General features: G+C 40.3%; 1 protein-coding gene across 1 annotated transcript in view; it reads right to left on the bottom strand.

Annotated features, from left to right (window-relative positions):
- Positions 1–3197: 3197 nt before the first annotated feature.
- Positions 3198–22022, bottom strand: part of kcnh8 (potassium voltage-gated channel, subfamily H (eag-related), member 8) — a 53621-nt gene continuing 34796 nt past the window's right edge. Inside the window, exons 9-16 of the mRNA XM_044137866.1 lie at positions 19761–19960; positions 16823–17072; positions 13763–13977; positions 12136–12174; positions 10536–10816; positions 9640–9755; positions 9374–9453; positions 3198–5102 (exon numbers count right to left, since the gene is read on the bottom strand). Coding sequence (XP_043993801.1) covers positions 4560–5102; positions 9374–9453; positions 9640–9755; positions 10536–10816; positions 12136–12174; positions 13763–13977; positions 16823–17072; positions 19761–19960 — 1724 coding nt within the window. The 3' untranslated portion in view covers positions 3198–4559. The remainder of the gene's footprint in view (positions 5103–9373; positions 9454–9639; positions 9756–10535; positions 10817–12135; positions 12175–13762; positions 13978–16822; positions 17073–19760; positions 19961–22022) is intronic.

Below are 22022 nucleotides of genomic sequence, written 5' to 3'. Positions count from 1 at the left end.
GAGAACCGGATGACTCAGACGGAGATCCATACGCGTATCTCCACAGAGAGGGAGGTGATCGTACTTCCCGTGCCGTCTTCGGAGAACCTTGGTTTTCTTTTTTCACACAGTCTGTCCTATTTTATTTTTTAATGATTCCTGAGGCGCAGTTAGGTCTTTGTGGATGGGCGTCTGGAGCAGAGCTGACACAAAGCACAGATTAACTGCAGCGAAATGGGATAAGAACTTGACAACCAGCAGCAATAGGGTCAAACGCAGTTATCAGTATGTTAAAAACACACACTTTGTGGCTTTTAAGAAACGGTGTGCAAAGCTCTTTGTGAGCTCCAGACTAAAAGGAATTTATGATTTATGAACTTTAGAAAAGTTGCTTTGAGATACGGAATTGTTTTTACACTGGTGTTTATTTATTTTTTTTTAATTATTTTACTTTTTGTTACTTTGAGGAAAAAAACCCAACATATTTCTAATAAAAGATCATTCCCATAAAGCTTGTCAGATATGTAACCTTAAATATTCTTTCAGCAAGCAACTAAAAATAGACTTTAAATTTAGATTTACAGGTCGAGCCAGGGCTGAGACCCGACGACCATCTGAATTCCTAAAAAACCAGAGATCATTAAGACAGAGAACAGATGCTGTGAAATCGGACTTTCACATCTCTAAACCCGCAGACACACGAACACACGACACAAAGACATAAAATGTCATCTAAAACTTTCTGACAAGGTCTGCTAAGGGAACAAAAACCCTGCCAAGTGTTCCTTCTTTCGTGCATACGTTTTAGCACTGACGTCTCAGCAAGGACACTTACATCAGCGTTACCTCAGCACAATAGAAGACAGCTCTATCCTGAAAGCTCTTTGGGAGGAAAATTCTCCAACATTTGTTGCAAAACTACTAGAAACTCTCCTCTGACAGGCAGACAACAAAAGAGGTTATTTAGCTTCTGTCCTGCAGGTGCTTTTCTTTTTTCTGTTTTCTCCCCATCTAAGGAAAGAAGCTGCCATTAATCTCCACTTTTGACATGCTTATTGTTCTTCTACCCCCTCCCATCACTTTTGCAGAAGCACCTATAGGTGCAGACACTCATTTATCAAAACAAAAGTTGTCCTGCAAGGACATCCCCTCTCCCCACACCTCCACCCACACTTCTTCCTGCTTTACACCGATGCAAATAGCAGCTGCTGTCTCACTCCGAGCGGGGCAGATAAATGTGAAGCCCTCACACCGAGGGGCCTCTCAAGGCCCGGTGCTTATGGGGGAAACATAACAAGTCAAACATTAAAGCTGGAAGAGCCTAATTTAAATGTGAGGACCGCAGCGTGTTCCTGCACACACGTCCATTACGTCCGCAGAGATGAAAGCGCTGCTATTTATTACCGAGAGGAAAGTTCTCTCCTGCGACAAAGCAGCTTTTTTTATTCTCTCTTTTTTTCCTCTTTTACAACCAAAATCTGGGGCGAAGGACAAGTGAAGTGGCTCCTTTCACCGGAATCGAGTGCTCATTTGAATGGAAGAGGGAAATGTGCGGCTGTGCCCTGGAAAAAAAAAAAAAAAAAGAAAAAAAAAAGTGTGCTCGGATGGACGGGCTGGACATCCGAGTGTATTCGGGTCAGGGCCCCGCAAAAACAACGCGAACCGAGAGGATAGAAGTGAATGCTCAGGTGTTAAAAAGAATCCCTTCGGCAGAGATTTCCCCACATTCAAGGGAGAAAAACAAAAATGAAACAAGAGCGAGGAAGGCTATAAAGCAGCAAAGCAGGTGGGCTTCAGTCGGGCTAATGACAGATAAAGTGGGGAAAGTGGTGCATTAAAGATGAGTTTGCAGGCAGGTGGATAAAACGATGTGTAAGCAGCGAGGATGGGATTGTCTGTACGCCAGTAAATATGAATGGGTCTCGTGACCCCAGGCTAAATGACAACATTCCCACAGATGAGCAGCTAAATGCACAAGTAATCATTCTCAGCGCAAAAACATCCAGATCATCTTGGGGCAGAGCGCTCCGGGACCTCTGACCTCTGTTTCCCATTAAGGCTTTTTGTACATGGCTGTGAAAAACAGCGTCCAATTCCACGTCACACACCGACATAAATTACAGATGAATTATATATTAGACTCTGCAACAAATTATTACACTCACACACTTCAGAATGTTGCACAAAAATCACCACCAAGCTTTTGTAGTAATTTTTTTTTTTTTTTTTTTGGAGCATTGACATTAACAGATTACTCCAAAACGTTTGCTTCGTTTGTTTTTTGGCAATTCTTCTAGGATTTTCAGGGTAGAGAGGTGGAATCATGGTTTCATAAATTACTGAGTCAAGCAGGTTCTGAAGAAGCAAAACAACCAACCACACACCACCACACTGCCTCCACCATGTTTGAATGTTGGTATTGTTGGTATCTTTAATGCTGAGTTACGATGGGTCACAAACCTTCCAAAAGGTTTTGACCTTGTCACTCTCCCTTGGACGACCTTTACCCCAAATATTTTCTGTGTCCATTGACTGAGGAAAGTGAGGCTCTAAATGCTTTTGGCTCTTGTTGTTGGGATATTTTGTGGATGAGGTGACGATGCCTTCCTGAATCTTAATTTTAGAGTGACCACATCTAGGAAGGCTCACTACTACTACTGTTCTATGTTTTTGTAGATACTGGCTCCTTAGTTAGCCTTAAGGCCTTTGAAATGGCTTTGTAACCTTTTACAACCATTTAAATTTGTTTTGTTTTGCTTGTTTATCAGGTCTTACATTTCTTTAGATAGATATGTTGTTTCTTGAGATCTTTCTGTCTACTTCATGTTGCCAGGCAGGTTTAATGAACTTTTTTGATAACTTCATTAATTATCATTTGAAAACAAATGTAGAGTTTATGATGCCCTGAAACATTCAAATGAAAAAAAACAAAACAACCAAATATCAGAGGAAAACGGCTTTCTCGCGTTGATGTAAATTATGTGATGCAAAAAATCTGTAAATATTTTAGAAATATTTCCTATTTTGTTCCTAGGTTAACTTTGCACTTTATTTAATTACCTCTCCAGTAGAACGCGTCAGCTATAAAACAGCCACTTGCCCAACTTTCCATCTGTTCAACGACTCCCCCAAACCTCTGATGTATTTCTTTAGTGAACTCAAAACAAGAAATCCATCTCATAACAGTCATGTTTGTTTGGTTTTTTAATAGCGCGCGTGTTTATCTGATAAATATAAAAAAGGGAAACGGTTGTTACAGTACATTCCATTTGCAGAGAAGCAGAGTCAAAGCTACAGGAGTTGAGTTGACGAGAGCAAATCTGTTGGACAAAAAGTTATGACCTTATTCCTGGTTAACGTTGCATCAGCTGAGGGCAGCGAACAGCACTGCCATAACGTCCTTCGCGGGTTGCATTGTTTTAGTGTCTTTATTTCCCTATTGTGCTTTATGAGGGAATATTGCCTGCACCCCAACAGGTGAGTGAACTGAAAATCTCGGAGCTGCTAACCCAGGGCGCCAATCAGGGGGGAATGCATTATGGTGTGGCTCATGGACCAATTGGAGAGCATTTGCTCCAGGCCACTTTGCAACAGGGGTGACTACCTTGTGCCCCAAAATAACCCTTATTTAAACAGAGCTGACTTCTGCTAAATATGCATCAGCAAATGCCAAGTTCAGCGATTAAAATACCACACCGGGTTTCCTTTAAATAGAAGGGGTAAATGGCAAGCTGGATCTCCATGGGGCGACATGCAGCATGTTAATGTGTGTCTACAGGCACTACTCAAAAGGTTTGGAAAGGCATGCAGAGAGAAATAGGGGTAGGAGGGCATTTGGAAAAGCGAGACAAAAGTAGGGGGAGGCAAAGAGTCCCTGTGCTCAGTGCGACAGACCACAACAGGGGTTGTTCTGCCAAAGGCGTAGCACGAGTCCCTCGTCACCATCAGCGCTGTTCCAGCAGACATTTTCCTTCATCCTTTTACCCCCTTCATCCCCTTGGGCAGGTGGGTAAAGAGCACGAGACGCCCCGTCTCTCGCTTCACAGTGTCCTCTTTTCCAAATTCAACCAGTCATGCATTGTTCTATTGCAGCCAGAGCATCCGACGAGGGTTGAATGAGTAAGGAAAGAAGGTTTAACAGGCAGAAGAAGAGGGGAAAGCAGAGAGCACAGACCACTGCTCTCTTCTTCGATGTTAATGTCTCGACCTCCATTACGGCAGAGTCCAGTCTGAGGAGCCTCACGGTGTTGGACTACAGATCAACCTCCTCCATTAATCTACCACCGTAAAACTCCAAAGCCGACTCAAACCTCTACATGCCACTTAAGAGCACTACATTTTGTTTTAATAAAGCTATACACATAAACATTTTTTGTCCTCATGCAATTGGACTTTTTTAAAAGCTTCCAAAACAAAAAGAAGTGCTTGTTGCATTCCTCTACTGTAGATGCCTTGGAGACCGCAGCTAAACAGTCGTCTATTTAGTTCAGGAATATCCCAAAAATAAAAAATAAAACGCGTCCTGGAAATTGTCCTGCAGAGTCCAGCGGAGTTCTAAAGGAGATCTGCTACAAAACCCCCTAGCTCTGGCTTGGGGAGAGTCTTATGGGTCCAGTTTGAGAAGAGCATCCGGGGCTCTTGTGAGGGTCCTCACCCCCCCCGTCCTGCGGAGGAGAACTGTGCACCATTAACCTGATAGAACTAGAAGGCAGCGGAGGCTCCGGGACGACGGAGAGCAGCGGCGGTGGTGGTTGCCGAGACGATAAATCTGGAGTTAAAGGGGGAGTTGACTTGGGTATAATAGCTGGACAAACCAGCTGCAGGCTCTGGGGTTTGTGCGTCAGAGAGTCCGCGTAGCACATCGCGGCGTGCTGCTGAGAGATGGCGAGGGACGAGCAGGGCAAAGGCATGGGCGAGTCTGTCCAGATGGGGGCAACTTTGGACGGTGAGTGGCAGGGCTGAGGAGGGGACGGGCAGTGCAGGTACGTGTGGTGGGCCGGGGAGTAGTGAGTGGGACAGATTTTTGCAGATTGGGGCACCGACGGCGTGAGAGTCTCCATCAGCGTGGCCATTCTCTTCATGACCTGCCCAAGATCCGCTACTTCCCTCCTCAGGGTGCTCACCTGCGGACAAAAACAGAGAAGTTATCTTAAATTAAGTGTTATGTCGGATATTTGAGATAAAATTTGGGGTATTTTTTTCTTATTGTTTGTATCTTGGTGCTTTAGCACACACTCTACTGACATTTTCTCCCAGCAAACCTGCTTTTCCTAGAAGGCACATAGTATTTTACATAATAATCTCCATAATAAGGTAACAAAGTAAGAACTGCCAGAGCTATTGACATCTTGTGGTTTTGTGACTTTACAATCACGTCTTTGCTGTTTCAGCCCAAATAAGAAGCCTAATAAGAACAACTGGTCGAAAACAAACATGGCATATGGAAGGCTTTTCTTTATTTTCACATTTATCATTATTTCTGTATGTTTTAACTTTGTATGGAAGTCTTTGTTGGTGCCGCACAAAAGATTTTCAGCACCAAATCATGTAATCGGAAGCAATCTCACCTCGATCTTTGCCATTTCTTTCCTTTACATCATAGCTTCAGCTGAAGCTTATGCAAACTGAAATCTCCTGCAGCCGATTCTCATTAAAAACAGTCAAAACGCAGGGCGACACTGTGAAACACTTCAAGCAACACAGCTTGCTTACCACGATTTGTCATATACAGCCCAGATCCCACTAGCATGTATTTCTGAACTATATTTATATATGCTCATAGATAATATGAGCAAACATTACCTATTAGTAATAGATAATATCACTCATGTTAATGAGTGATATTACCTCATTAAGATGAGGTAATAATAAGTTAAACATGATAGGAACACTTTTAACACGTGTTCCTGTCACGTGTTAAACAGCTAAACATGAACCTATGATCGCAGGCGTCTGAGGATATTCAATCAAACCCAGAGACAAACAAAACTGCCTGATTGCATCCGGCAGTCAAGACAACGAGGAACTTTTCTAGCAGTTATTTAAACAAAATCAGGAGGATTTATAAGGAGATTTGACAGGCAGGGATGAAAGGAAAGTAGACGCAGTTGTTGGAACACAGAGGGGAGTTTAGCCATACATGCAAGAGAGACAGACAGAGCAAAACGATTCCTCTGCTAAGCAGGTGGAATACCAACAAACCCCTTTGTGTTTCATTTGCTTGTGTTTGCATCAATTTCATATTTTACTACGTTCAGCAAGTTGGAGAAGGTTAGCTTGAAAAATGTAGAAGTTCACACAGATCCTGCTCCTGGATGATTCTTGTTTTTGTTTAGTTCCTTTCCTTTTCACTTCAGCTGATTGTTTATAATGAAGATCACGAAGATTGTCATTAAAAAGGAGTTCACAGGCAGGTGAAAAGATTTATGTACAGGCAACCAAGTGAACATTAGGGTGTCCTCGGAGGCATGTGAATGTAAGTTTTTGTGTGTAAGGGACACTAGAATGAACCTTTTGTAGGCGTAAGGAGGATCATTAATAGTGAGCTGCAAGGAAAAGCCACAGAGCTAACTACTAAAGCAACAGCAAACTGACTGAAGAGGGAAGGAAGGTAACACAGTGAGGTTGGATTGGAGCACTTCTTGTCAGGTACAATTTAAGGCACAAAGCAGCAATATCACCTCAGACTGTTTACTGCTTGTGGTCATCCCTTCAACCACAAGGTAAAGTGCTGAGTCTGATCTCAACTTCTCTGGCTACCCAGTGATCCAGGTAAAGGCGCTAACAGTGGAGCAGCGCAATTCTTGTTGATGCAAACTCTGCTGCATCAACGACTTGTGCGAAAAAGAAAAACATAAAGAGACCTTCAGAATCTAACTGATGTTCAATGTGCATGCTCCCAAATGTAACCTTTTAGATATTCATTCATTTTTGTCAGTTAAAAATATATGAGGAATTACCCTTAAAGCATCAAATCATATCATTTATGAAGAGATAAATTTACTTTTTTAAATCTCTGCGGCGCCAGACCACATTCAATGCCCTGTCAAGTTCGCCGTTCAAAACTTAAACAGACAAGAAACAACAGAACATAAACATGTCTGCAATAAAAGTTAAAGCTGTCCTTTCCAGTGACTGAAATCAATAAATCTGAATGAGCGAGTTGATGTTTTCAAAGCATCTGCATTACGACTCACCTATTATGCACATAGTCATACTTAAGCTAAGCAATTAAACTATTATTTATTAATTTCACATCGCCTGACTTGGTCTACTTTTTCCTCATGCTCCCCCCCCCTCCCCCCCAAGAAATAACCCAGGAATCTGTCGATGTGTCACCACTCTGGTGTTTTTTGCGAGTAAAACCGAGCTGCTGTAATCGTCCATTACGGCGATGGCAGTAGTTAGCTGCTCGCTGCACGTGGCGTGTCCACAGAGGGCATGGCCGTGAAGACCTCCCAATGCGCCATCTGTTTCTGCCAGTCACGGCGCTCATGACCATTCATCTGGGCAATGACGCTCATCATTACGACCGGAGGCACATCAGCTCTTAGCACCGCATGCAGCTCCACATGGGAAGTGCTTCAATCGGCGTGTGAATATGTCAAGAGGCGATCAGGCAAAGCGCCGCAACTACATTATGATTGCTACTCCGAAATCTCTGTTTGAGTTTTAGGGAGAGACGTCAGACATGCTAGGCGTGATAGACTTGCAAATAAAAGATATATAGTGTAATTAGTTAAACAAACCGCTGTATTTTCCTACACAAATTTTAACAGACAAAAGCATTCGGTCCTCTTTTTTTTTTTTACTTCTTCTTTTGACAGGCTCGCTCTAACTTGCCCTCGTGTGGTTTGGGAACAGCCTGGGTGGAAACCGCGGCTCTGACAAAAATAGAAAAGCAGAGAGTGGCAGGACGGTCCAATCTGACACGCTGTCAACTTGATTCCTGGTCTTCCACATTTGACACAACCGTCAGTGGTTTTTTGGTCAGGGAGAAAACTGTAGCAGACCACAACAAACCCGCAGCCACATTTACATTGTTAAAGCAATATGAAAATGCTAATTAGCCTACCCTGAAATTATAACTTCTTGATGACAAGTCTGATCATCTACAACAGTCAATATCGGATTCCAGAGGTTAAAGATTTGTAGCTACATATTAAGATCTATAATAGTAACGTTATTGCATGTTACCCCCAGTCACCTAATTACGTAACTGGTGGTTATTACAGCCACAATTCAAACACATGTCCTAAGGTTCAAATACAACTAGAGTCCTTCCTCTATTGCTCTATGGTAATGAGAAAATGCTAACAGTAGCATGTAAACTCTCAACAGTTCTCATTGTTTCCTGTATTAAAGGGTGCTAGCGTTAGCCAAGATGCTACAGCTGATACTTACACTTAGTAGTGTGATAACTATTCGCACTGATGATTTACCATTTTATATTTCATCCTTTCATAATCATGCTTTTATATATATATAAACACACACACACACACACACACACACACACACACACACACACACACACACACACACACACACACACACACACACACACACACACACAAATGAGACAACATCAAAAAGTAGATTTGTTCTTTATTAAATATTTGTTTTTTGTGTGTGGTCTAAATTGCAACGACATGAGCATGGTCATGTTTTTGTCTTCAATTGTTCTTCATTAAATTTCAAATTTGTGCTTGCGTTTCAGACACTGTTCCTCATGAATGAAGCAAACAATAAAATCTGTCTTTTGATTATCCGACTATGATTGGACATTGCATCAATTAAAGTAAGTAAATAGAAAAATGTATTTTTACCAGTTGTAGCATTGCACTAAATTAGATAAAACTATAACAAATTAACATTTTACAATATTTGTTTTTGTGTGTAACTATTTGGTGGAGACAATAAACCCCTGAATAAGTGACGTTCTCATGCACTGTTGTGGTGAGTGCTTGTGTGTGCACTCGTTCGATCAGAATATCTCAAGCTGCAACATGAACCATTATAATCAATGACATCTAAAACGGCAACCCCCTATTCTCAACTTTTCAGATTGAGAATAAAATTTGGATGAAAAATGGGTACGTTTTGGTTCTTTATGTCGTCTAATCCTTTCATCCTGCTCTGGCTTTACATGCCGATACACCTTGCTTCTACTTGAGCTCACCTGTCAAAATCCTTCTCACTTCTCACAGAGCTATATCCTTATTTAGGTCATCAAATTGGCAGGCTTTTTATTTCCAGAAGCCTATACCTGCAAACCTTTCCAACTACATCCGTCTAAATCCTCCCCTTAGAACAACACGTCAACTTTAGTGCTTAAATGTTTACATTTTTATTATATTTGTCACACAAAAATGTGCATGTTACTAAACCATACCTGCTGGTCGAGGTGTCGCAGTTGTCCCCTGGTCTCCTCTGCTTTTGCTGCTAATTCTGTTGTGCTGATATGCAGCATGTCTGTGTTAAATCAGCGAGTAAGAGAAAAAAAAAAAAAAAAACAGGTAGAGTTTCACATTCAGCCCTCAAGTTTCATGAATACAGATGGAAAGAAGTGAAGGCAACCTTATTTACGGTTTTTCTGTGTGTGGACAGTTTTCAGATGAAGTACAAAAAACATTTTTAAAAAGCGTGTGCTAGAATAACCTGTGGTTGACGTTGAGGCACTGGTTGGTTCACTGACAGGACAGCCGAGGCCGGTGGAAAAGGAGAACATCTGGGAAGTTTCTGTTCCCTCACTGTCTTCGGTACCATCCACTATCCTACAGAGACACAAAGGAAACTACGGAGTAACGTCTAGATTCCGGAGTTGCCCCGAACCTCTCTACCCTGAAAATACATGAAAAATAAGAAGTAGCAATTCTATAATCATTAAACACAATTATTATCATATTTAGTCCCTCAAATTGAAATTCCTGTTTTGGTCTTTTCCTCTTAAGCCTCTGCAGATCCTAAAAAAAGCAATGTGCCAAGGGATAGTTCACACTGGACATGTGTGAATTGTTTTGTACTCATATCAAACCATTGATTTTATTTCTGGATATCTAAGTTCTTCCACATACATGGTGATAGAATAAATTAAAGAAATGCAAACCCAATGGTTATGTAATGCTAGTAAATAATGTATTTGATCTCAAAGTTAACTTTGTTTGATTACAGGTAAACCTTTTCCTGTGTCATAAGAGAAAACTGTCCCAGTTTGGGGTCCAAATCTCAATGAATACTCATTAGAATGTAACGTATGAATTACAATACGACAAAGTTTGAGCAGCACTCTAAAAACGTATTGCCAAAAATCATCAAAAATATTCATCAGTATGACATCTTTTCAAGCTTCTATCTGACGTTTTCAAAGACAGCAAAAGAAAAATCGACCTTAGCATAGCAACGTCCAGACTCCGCCCCCAGACACAGTAGACTCATTAATCATCTTCACTTTGAAGATTATCATACTTGGATTGCACCACATTTCTTTCAAGATTTGCTCTCTGGCCGGCATAGCATCAGCGTCCGACGATGAAACCAGCGGCGGCTGAACCCACCTGGGGCTGAGGTTTGAAGGGTCTAGAGCAGTCGGCGTGAATTCCTGAAGGTTTTTCTGAGGGCGACCCAAGCTGCGAGTGACGGTCTTCTGGCGGGGCTGGCACAGAGGAGACTTCCCAACGGCGTCCCTGAGGTCCCCAGGCCGATGGTGCTCCATCAGAAGAGATACGGACTCGGCGTTGTCCTGCTCGTCCGAGTCCGAGTCGCCCTCGTGTTCCTCCCGGGCCTCGGCTACAGTAGGTTGGCCCTGAACCACGCGCCCGTTCCTTCTAACCCCAGACTGGGACAGAAATGAAACAACTAATCATCAATCCGTGATGTGTGAACATTTCAAATGAAGTACATACCCGAGTAAGAACAAAAATAGAAGCTCTAAACTACACCAATCAGCATGTTTCCAGTGAGGGCCGTGAGCTGTTTTCCACAGGCGATAATATGGTTATCCTAAAGTTAACCGGCAAGACAGGCGGATTGATTTGTCTCAGCCGTTTCCCTGCATATCAAGCATTTCACAGCTCTCTGCCCCTGCTGCAGCAAATGACAAATATGTTAAGAACTTTCCATTATCAATTTCCTCATGTAACCATTACACCAGGACGATTTTGCTAATAGGGCGGATTTCTGCCAAGAGTCGCCCTGCAGAGATTTGTTGGAAAGGAAAACTGATCAATATTAACATGGAGTATGTTAAAATATCAGCCATATCTATTGATTTATTCAAACTTTTAGCTTTGGCTTAGGCAGGGCCTTGTAAATGTATTAAAACCCTTTCAATATTTTAAGATTTCGTTGTGTTGCAACTTCCACCATCAATGCCTTGGGATTCATTTATGATGTGAGAGACCAACGGCTGCATATATTTGTGAAATCATTGTTTTCACATTTGTGAACATGAAAAGCATATAGCATAAAACTGTTCCCAGCCTCTCTAGATGAATTCTTTGTAGAAACACATTCTACTGAAATCTCAGTTTCAAGTATTTTACTCCTGCTGCTACCAAGCGGAAAATGTCTTGAGTCAAAAAAAGATTTGTTTGAATATATACCAAATGTTTATTGTTATCATTTTGAAAGCTAATGGAATTCAGAATGTATTTCAATTTACAAAAGTTATAACAAAATGTATCATCTAACGTTTGAAAGAAAAAAAAAAAAAAAAAAATATATATATATATATATATATATATATATATATATATATTTATATATATATATATATATATATATATATATATATATATTGTAGAAAGATTGAGATAACACAACTAAAAATGTAAGACATTTGAAACTACGTTGAAAAGTCTTAGCACCGGCAGTCTTATGCTGTAGATATTCTATGCACATATTTAAACACATAAAACAAGAAATACAAACACCTTCATATTGCCTTTATAATTAAAAGTATTTTTTTTTTATTTGGTTTTATGACATCCACAGTGGGGGAGACAAAGATCCACATGTGGCTCTGGAGCTGCAGTTTGCTGGTCTGTTACATAAAGTCCCAATACAGCACAATTTATGTTCTTAAACTCGCAAAATGTGGAAAAGTTCAAGCAGTGTGAATAGTTTAGCAGGGAACTGCAAATAATGAGCGGGTACCTGAGACTCCTGTGCTGCTGTTGACAGTCTGGTCTTCACCTGGAAGACAGCCAGAGAAGAAACGCTCAGTGCAGGGAGGAAACAACATGTTGGTTTGTGTTCCAGCTTTTCTTTTCCCGGGGAGCAATTTGGCAGCATTCTCTGGTCAGTTCTTTTCCAAACCGAGCGGAGAAACGTAACAAATAACTGCACAGCTCACAGTGAGACAACGCCGGAAATTTATTCACCACAATATACTGGTGCCATTATGACATAGCCTAGGAGCAAACTGAGCAGCGCAGCTCAAACAGCGCTCTATCCTCAGGTGCCTCCACCTATCTTCATTTAGTCAGTGCCGAGATTTAGGCTGTCCCTCTGCAGATGAGTTTCACCTAAAAGCCCTGCGGCGCGCTCCGTTTGTGTGTGTGTGTGTACGCGCACGCACGACAGCGAGTCCCAGTTGTGTTTGTGCAACAGAGTAAAACACCTGACTGTAATTACAGAAGCAGAGCAGCAGAGCAGGGCCGAGTATCCCAGCTACTTTTGCCAGCTCTCTCTTACAGCCACCTTAACTAGGACGGTGTCCTAATTTCTGTCCATTAGGCTCAGCTACAAACCCAAACTAAAATCACCTGCACATTTTGTGCCAGAGCCTACTCTAAATGTAAACTCAGCACAGGAAATTGAGAAGCCCACATGTATTAGTTATGCCTTAATTGATTTTACTTTCAACACTGAGGACAAACAAAATCAGGAAATCTTAGGGCATGTGGAGGTTTTTACAGACGAGTTGTAAAAGTTGCTATAAAAACGACATTGCATGTGCTGACTACTGTATGTGGTTGAAATGTTACTGTACTCTTTTGTTCTTCTGACCCTTCTGTAAATCTCAATAATCCCGTTGTTTCAAGCCACCTAAATGGCAAATGAGTTGAACTTACATTTCACTATTCCAGTCACATTAACCCACTAGAGCCACATTCACACTCACAGATCGCCCTACTCACGTTGTAAACCAACATGCGAATGAAGAACCTGCAGTTCACATCAGAATGCGATGCATTGGTTTTGTTTTCAATTGTGTCACATGGAACAGGAAGAATGAGCACATTTGATCCTCGAGGTACATTCGAGGATCAAACGCTAACATTTGGAGAAACGTCCGTTAGCAGATTTCAGAGGAACGTCTTTATTGTAGCTATCAACACGGTATTAGTATCATTTCAGCTGGATATCTGAATATATTTCTTGGCGGAACACATTATTTCAGTTGGTTGGTTCACCCACATTTAACGCATCGTCAACAAGTTTTCAACGAGGTCGAGGTCGGATTCATTCCATAAGCCTTAAAGCTGCTTAAACAACTGGGATTCATCCTTCATTCTTCCAATTACTTCATATATACTTGACAAAATAAAGTTAAGAGCTTGATAGAGAAAACAAAATGTGTGAATTAGGGAAAACGTCACGATGCGTTGAACCCTTACCCGATCGCCTTCCTAAAACAACGGCCAGTGTCATCGTTTTAGGACATTATTTTAGGAAGGCGACGATATTTCGGTTCAATTTAAGCGCTTTGTGGAGAGAATACAGTCAAAGCTGTATGTTCAGCTATTCAAATAATAAATCACAGGTTGGTTGGACTCACGTGTGTCTCATGTCCCTCCCGCAGATTGTATGTGAGGTCCTGCTGGATGTCCTGGACAAAGTGGTGCGAGTACTCAGGGTAGAGGTCCAGCACCTCATAGAGCCCTTTCAGGTTGATACACTGCAGGTCACAGTAGGTCAGGGCTTTCACATCTGCGTTGGTTTTTATCACACGGTTGTCTAATGACAGGTTCGCTCCGATCAGGTCACCTTTACCTGTTCAGAGAGAGAGGCATGGAAAGAGGGTGAGGAATGGGGGCCACTTCAGAATGTTTTCATTCTGATAAAAGGGGTTGAAGATGCAGGCTCTCTAGCACTCATGCAAACACTTATGCTTCATATTTTTTGTTTTTATATGTATTTTTAGAGAAATACTTTTGCCTGAAAGAGGTTGGTAATGATGCTGAGAACAGCAGATTCAAGCGGGCGCCTCATGCCCGCATGAAACATGTTCTTGCTATGATGTGCAGTGATGAGAGGAGTGCAGCCAAATGCGGAGTTCAAAGGTGTATGAGTAATAAAAATAGATTTCAGGGAGTTCACTTAAGTGAAGCAAACCAGAAGATGTTGCTGGAAATGGAAAGAGATGCAAACCCTGTGAGACACGAGGAACTACAAAAGGAGAAACGGTACCAGACAGAAAATGGAGAGCCAGGGAACAACTGGAAAGTTTGGTAGAAGTTTGAAATGTTTTAGCAGACAGCAAAGCTCCAGATTATTTTTTTTTACATTTTGAAAATCTAGCACATAATTTTCCTTCCTCTTTACAATTATGCAGTTTTTTTTTCATTGCTTTCTCTAAAAACCATTGAAGCTTAAATGCAAAATGTGAAAAGGAACAGGATGTAAACATTTGCAAGGCAGCGCAATGAAAGGAGGAAAGTGAAAAGCAAAAATTACAAAATTTTTTCTCAAATGCTAAAAACCCCCCCCCAAAACATAACAAAGTAAACAACCAAACCAAATAAAGCTAAACAAACAAAATCAGCACCATAGCAACAGTTGTAAGCGTTTTATTATTTTTTTTTAGTTTATTATTATTATTATTAATAATGATTAACAACATAACCTGTCAATTAAGTTTTGGTAGATATTTCTAGCCCAGCTGATCAAGAATAAAGAACTTAAACCATAAAATATGAACTTTGTTAGTTTCAGCAGACACAGATTAAGATGTGAAAAATAAGAAAAAAATAAATCGCTAAAGTTAATTCTAACAAATTATTACTATTCTCGTATTTGTAAAGCAGACTCATCCACAACACTTTTATGAAATGTAGCAGTCTGGGTGGAGTGGATGTGACAGCTGTTTCTGTACAAATGGACTGAAGGCTGAGGCCTCCCTCCCCCCTGCCAGCGGTAATGTCCCATAAGAAGAGATAAATGATTCATTTGGGTCATTGTGAACTATGAGGGCTGCTATATTACAGCGGCGCAGCTGAAGGAGCGAAAGTCGTGACTGTTCTTATTTCAGCCCGCTCTGTCTCTATCCTCCTGTCTGTCAGATCATTTATTGTCATATTACTTCACTCAGTGCTCCTCTCTCTTCCTTCTTTCGTTTCTTTCCCCCCATTCTTGATGACTTCCTCCTCGCTTTCCACATATTAGTTTTCCTTACTTTTCGCCTTCTTTCCCTGTTAAACTTTCCTGTCTTTTTTTGTTTGATTTCTGCACTTTTTTATTCCTCCATTGTGATGTTATTCTGTTTTTCTGTTTATATATATATTTCTTGTCTCCCTTGTCTATATATTAATGATTTCAATGGTTCATTTGTTATTTACCTCTCAATCAGCCCTTTCGTCCTTCGTGTTTTTAAAACACTTTTTCTTTCTCTGACAGACCGTTCTTTCTGATGATTCATGATATCCAGCTTCTCCGCTTTCAAGAGTCCTCCTCCTTTCTCCTTCACATCATCACAACCTCACTTGTTCTCGGTCTGTGTCTACTACTGACTTACACCTCTGTAACTACGGGCTTTTGTTTGGACAGAAACCGGAGGGGCTGGAGGTTAAAAAGAAACCTACACAAACTCATCCACAGTTGAACAGGCTGAGACACTAAGAAGCAGCTTTGTCCTTCGGCGAAACACTCTGTGTCACTCCAACCTTCTGCACAGTCAGCAGACAATGCTATCTGCCTGTCAAACCCACACACACACACACGCACACGCACACATGCCTCCACCCACCAAATCAAATACACACACAAAGTTTTTTTGGAGTGAAAAAACTGCAAAAAAACAGTTGTTTTCTTCACACACGAGAACTTAACAGAAACTTGAGTTCCAGGGTTTCAGTGCAGCTTCACTCTAATGTGTAGTTTAAAATTACTTTTTTTTATTATGTTGAAAAAGAACATAAAGTTAATAAAATTGTCCTTTCTTATATTTTCATTGATCATAAAGAGGGATTGATTCGTATAGGATATAATTTTCTGCCTATAATCTACAGCAGACTGTTAGATTTGTTTTTTCTACTTAAACTTTTCTGCTAACTTTTTTTTTTTTCCTTCTGAGCTAGTGCGTCAGGTGACATTAAGTTTATTAATGAGAAATTGAACTCATTTAATTTGGTTCCCCGGTGAAGCTGCTCGAGTTAAGGAGACAGTAACTGAAGGTTGTATGTTTTATTTGAAAAGTTTACTTTTTCTCTGTATTTTTCCCCAGTTTGGGATTTCTTGATACATTTTTAAGAAGGTTTCGTATAGAACATCAAAAATTAAAACGCCATTAATCTTATGAACCAGATTGCTCGACTGGATATTTGTAGGCCTTCTTGAGACCTTGCTTGGATTTTTATATTGCTTTGAGCAAAAGTCCTTTGAGCATCTTCTGCAGAAAACATTCATTCAAATCAATGATATAGAGTTAATGTGTTTTTTCCTATGTTTCCTATCAGAACTTGCATATTCACCGACATTCACTTAGTTGAATTTTGTGTCTAAACACTGAGCTTATCTACAGGATTCAGAGTTCATTATCAACTCAAGCCCTATGATCTTCTTCAATTACACCAAGAGCTTTTGGCTTTTTCGCCCCGTTAGCAGTTCCGCTTCAACCTACCCAGGATGGCTAACACCATTCCATCTTTCAGCACTTCCATGGACCCCGAGCAGACGAAGAAGACGGCCTGGAGAGCGTCTCCCTGTCGGAGGAGGTACTCCCCCGGGGTGCAAAAGGAGGTCTTAATGTGCAGCGACAGCGAGCGCAGGCAGCCGCGGCTGGCCGAGGCAAACAAAGACAGTTCCAGGATCTCTTTGTTGAGATGCATGGTGATGTCGGATCGCAGCTCATCCGGAAAGTCCTTCAGCAGCTGTGGGGACGACGGGGGGACGTGGGAAGGCAGAGTAGGTGGGGAAACACGAGAGAGAGAGAGAGAGAGGAGGAAAGAAAGCGTGACGGTTGTAAAAACACCATTCTGCAACTCGGTAAATGAATTTTTAGCCTTCGATATTTATTTATTTATTTTTTGGATTCCTAACCTCTGAACCCAATTCATGCAGCTCCCCAACACAACGTGCAGTTGTCTAAGAGCGGCCACAAGACTGCGCCGCGTCGACAAACGCACGATTGTCTCGGCCGAGGACGGAAAGCTGTCGCGGATTCCGTCGGTGAGTCACCAGAGCCGCGCTTACTTTAATCAACAGGCCCATCTATAATTCATCTGTCTGGGATTCATCAGCGTCCCTCCGTCTAACCCTCTGCTCGGGATTCTGACAGCTGTCTCGCAGGCCACCGCAGCCTGGAGAGGCGAGTCACTATCAGACGACTGACAGGTTTCCCTGGGCCTGTCGGGAGAATGTGTTATTTACTGCTTTTGTGGTGAAATGCCACAACTCGCTAATCTTCATGCTTGTCTTTTGCTCGACAAGAAAGATAAAAAAATGAAACAAAACACTCAGGTCTGTTCAATACAAACCAGAGCCGGGTTGTGAGTTGAACTTGTCACATGTCATCCAGGATGACTCAAGCATCATGTGGTTGGTTAGTTATTACAGTGTAAAAATGTGGCAATGAGAGGATAGCAGCTGCAACATGCCCCATGCTCTGAAGAAGTATCGATCACATTATCAGCTTTTGGATGAGCTTTAATGCGACATCTGTGTGAGAACTGTGTGAATTAACTCATGAAATATTGATACTGATTTGCTAAGCAGCCTGTATCTAGAAATAAGCCTGGAGATTTTTGAACAGTGAAGGTTTTCATTTTAAATTAATAAGTTTACAATAAATGCCTCACTAAAGTTGATGTTACTTTTATGGGCAAAAACTTAAGCAGAGAGCTCCTAAAAGTGAATTTAACTTTTTTTTTTCTTGGAATTCAGCACAAAAGTTTATTTTTTCCATTACCATAAAAATAACCTTCAGACATTTTTTTCTACCCTTCTTTCAGCGTATAACAATTATTTTTGTTTTTAGAAGAAATAGAAAAAAAAAAATCAATTCAGCTCTGAAAGTGAGGGAGAAACAATTTTTCAGAAAATTCATTTAGAACATGATGCAGTTGTTACTAAATTCAGCCTTCTGCAGATGATTTTTGGTACGCCAGCAGTCAGTTTAAGCTACATAGAAGCCAGAAAGGACTTCTACAAATACAAAATATTAGAAAAAATTGCCTCTCATATTTCTATTAAGGTTGAGCAAAATTAAATTGCCCTGTTTGCTTCTTTCAAAAATTGAAAACAAGAAGAACTGTGGAACGTAAGAAATACTATGACAACGATAAAAAAACACACCCCAAAAAACAACTTATTAGAATTCAACAGATATTTGGCTATCTATGTAAAAATAGATAATGAAAAAGTCAAACTTTAAAGATGGTTGCAAAAAACATTTTTAAATGTCTCATACTATTAAAACTTATCAACAGACAGGATGGGGACAAAAGACTTCTCTCTTGTATTTAAGTGTTTGACTTTTTGAGTTTCTTCGAGAAAGAAAGCCTGGGTTTTTATCCACAACTTAAATCAGTAATGTCTGAATCAGCTCAGTCTAAAAGTTCACGTTAGTGCCTCTTGTGGCAGAAAGCAGTATTACAAAAACAAACCCATTTCATTCACCTTTGCTCATAAAGGTTAATCATTCTTCCATCGACGATACTCAGATTATTAACACGGAAATAGGCTGTAATTAAAAAACTTGATAAAATACTATGCCAATCTTAATTAAATTTAAGATTTTATCTCTTTCTGCTTTTATCTCCATAATTCATGGAAACATGTTTATCTAAGATTAAATATACATTATTATTATTTTTTTTAAAATGGGTTCTTTTGGAAGTTAAAAAAAAGTATTTCAACAACTCAGAAACATCTAAACACAAGAGAAAAACACAACTGATCAGATTTTGAACATCACCAGATTTTTTTTGTTAATTCTTTGGGGTTAATTTTAAGGTACAATAAACTTCTAATCAAAGTTTCTAAAGAAAAAGTTTCTGCCTCAGAAAAACGTTCTCTTTCCTCCGTGGTAACTTTTAAGGTTATGAGAAATGGAAGTTGAGTCACTCTGAAACTGCATAAAAATATAATTTTAACTGACCCTCTCTACTTAAGTATCAGATAACTGAATACAGACAGCAAAAGAACATCAATGTTTTATACTTTCTCCAAACTTTGTCCTCACAATGAACCCCTAATAGTTTGGAATCACTTTGCAGCTGACTTGAGTTTTTGTGGAGGTCTCCTGACCCTAATTTACCTCATGGGTGACTCATGTGCATAGAGACCAGGTACAGATCAGGCGAATGACTCAGCCACTGCAGAATATTCAGAAAATGTCTGGGTCTTGAGAAAACTGTTCAACTATTTTTGGTCTCTGTAAAAGTTTCAAGTTAACAAGGTGGAATGCTCAAATCCTTCCTTAATATGCTAGGAAACTACGGGAAGCTGTAAAAGAATATATATATATATATATTCCACAACTTTGCTTTGATTTTGCACTATAAAACACTTACTCATGCTAAACCACACAAATAAAGGAGATGGTTCCAGTCCTATACCTCATTGCAGTCGATTCCATTATTGACCGACCAGGTTGTCTGGAAGTACTCGAGCATTCGCTGCTTGAGGCTCTGTGGCAGATGATGGACGCGAATGAAATCCTTCAGGTCTTTGGTCCTGGTGTGGTACTGAGACCAGCGGGAGTACATCCTCTGGATAATGGCTGTCACATTGCCAAAGACCAAGGCATGCATCAGTGCTGCAGGTAAAAGGAGGGAGAGAGAAAGAGGATGATGGAAAGTTAGACAGGAAGCAGATGACGGAGAACAACAACGATTGGAACATCAGGAAAGTGACATTCGCACAGGAAAAAACAAAACAAACAAACAAAAAAATCCAAATTCTATTTTAAACACATGAAAAATATTTTTCTTGCATTTCCAGACATATGTCAATTACACTGTTTCCTACTGGTTCCAGGACTTCTTTAAATTGGGATGTTATGTGTTGCTTTATGAGAGCCTACTTCATGAAGTCAGACAAGTTCTGAAGTCCTCTAATAAATGAGGTCAACATTTCCAAACAGCTTTTTGAAATTTATCCGGGTTAAACATCACTTGACGATCTAAAAGATTTAAGTAAACGGGAACAAAAGAAAAAAAATCTGTTCTCTGTACTTTAGAGCAGCAGAACATAAATCAGCTGCTTGCAACCCTACATGTTTCACGTGCTTAACTTGATTTTAATACGATGAAATCAAATGAGAGAAAAACCAAATATTAAATTTACATTTATATCTCGTGTGCAGGAAGCTCGATGTCGGCGCAGCACGGAGCTTATTTGATTGCACAGACGGACGCTGCCCTTTCTACACCCACAGGTGATCCGTTCTCCTGGCCTCATCGAGTTTTGAGCTGCAGCACAGCTGTGTCACCAAAGGCCGGACATTAGGGAGTCATCAGTCTAGCTAGGTCAGTTTTCTTACAAAGTGAAATTACACTGACATATCGAAGTGGTAACCTCAATAAGATACTATTTAAATTCTATAAAAGCTACGGAAGAAGGTGCTTTTATTGTCTCGGTTTGCGTCGGAAAAAATAAAAGTCCTTTTATAGTTTGTCAAACATTTTCGGCTATCACTCAACTAACTTGTATGTAGCTTCCATTTAAACTTTAAGATATAAAATGTTATTCCTCAGGATAGTTCTTTTTAATATTCTAAACTGCACCCTGAAACATAATTCAAACACCATAGTAATTCATTTGCATAACTCATCTAAGTTCATTGAGGTTGTGCTCTACAATAACTATGAGCAGGTGCTTCGGATTAGTTTTCACTCCATGTCTCCCCGCTGGGAATGGGATGTATGTGAACAAACATGGGGATATGCTGTGTGTGTGTGGGTGGCTTCTCCTGCTACTGCCCTCCGGCAGCCGGGGACATTTAGCATTTAGCTGAAACAGAGAGGAGAGAGTATCCACCGGGAAAACCTTGCAAAAGGGACTGCCAAAAAAAAAAAAAAAAGGAACAAGCTTACTCTGTCTGGTTTAAACTAGTTCTGTCCCCTCTGCAAAGTTCTGCATAAGAAAGCCGTATAATGGAGCAGAAAACCGGCAAAAAAAAAAAAGGAATATGAAATCCAATTACATGCTTCTGAAATTTTAACTAAGACAAGATGAATTAGTCTTATTAACTTGGTTTTACCCATTACTCTTCACAATGAAGTCTCATTTTGAAATTAACTTTGAAGGAGTCATTTTCAAAAGACATGCGTCTTCACGCACAGACCCACACAAAAGTATTCACGCCCTTGGGACTTTTTCACGTTTTGTTACAGTCAACAGACCCAAACCACTCATGGCAGCTTTGGTTGGATGTTTATGTTTGTTTGCCTGCTGGAAGCTAAACCTCCGCCCGGGTCAGAGGTTTTCCCTATGAAAAGTACTCACTGCTTTGGACGCTTAAAGCTTTTATTGCTTTTATCAATTAATCGCGATCAATAAAATGTGGCTGTTTTGGCAGAATTTCTTTTTCTTCTTTTTCTTTTTTTTTTTTTTTTACAAATAAACCTGCTTGTTTTCAGATTGTGATTGCAGCCCCGGGTGCATCTAAACACGGACTGGTTGGGTGTGAATATTTATGCCATAATGTATTTTATGTTACATACTGTTTAATTGCCATTATTTTACAGAAATCAGTTGTCACTTTAACATCAAACAGGGTTTGTTTATATGTTTTGCCAAAACAAAACAAACAAACAAGAAATAAAAAAAATTGCTGATTATAATGAATTTGTAAAAGCAATAAAAGTGGTTAAACA

The sequence above is a fragment of the Gambusia affinis genome, linkage group LG14, assembly GCF_019740435.1.
Source record: "Gambusia affinis linkage group LG14, SWU_Gaff_1.0, whole genome shotgun sequence".
In the NCBI taxonomy this organism is placed as follows: domain Eukaryota; kingdom Metazoa; phylum Chordata; class Actinopteri; order Cyprinodontiformes; family Poeciliidae; genus Gambusia; species Gambusia affinis.
This window is presented reverse-complemented; position numbering and strand designations above follow the sequence as displayed.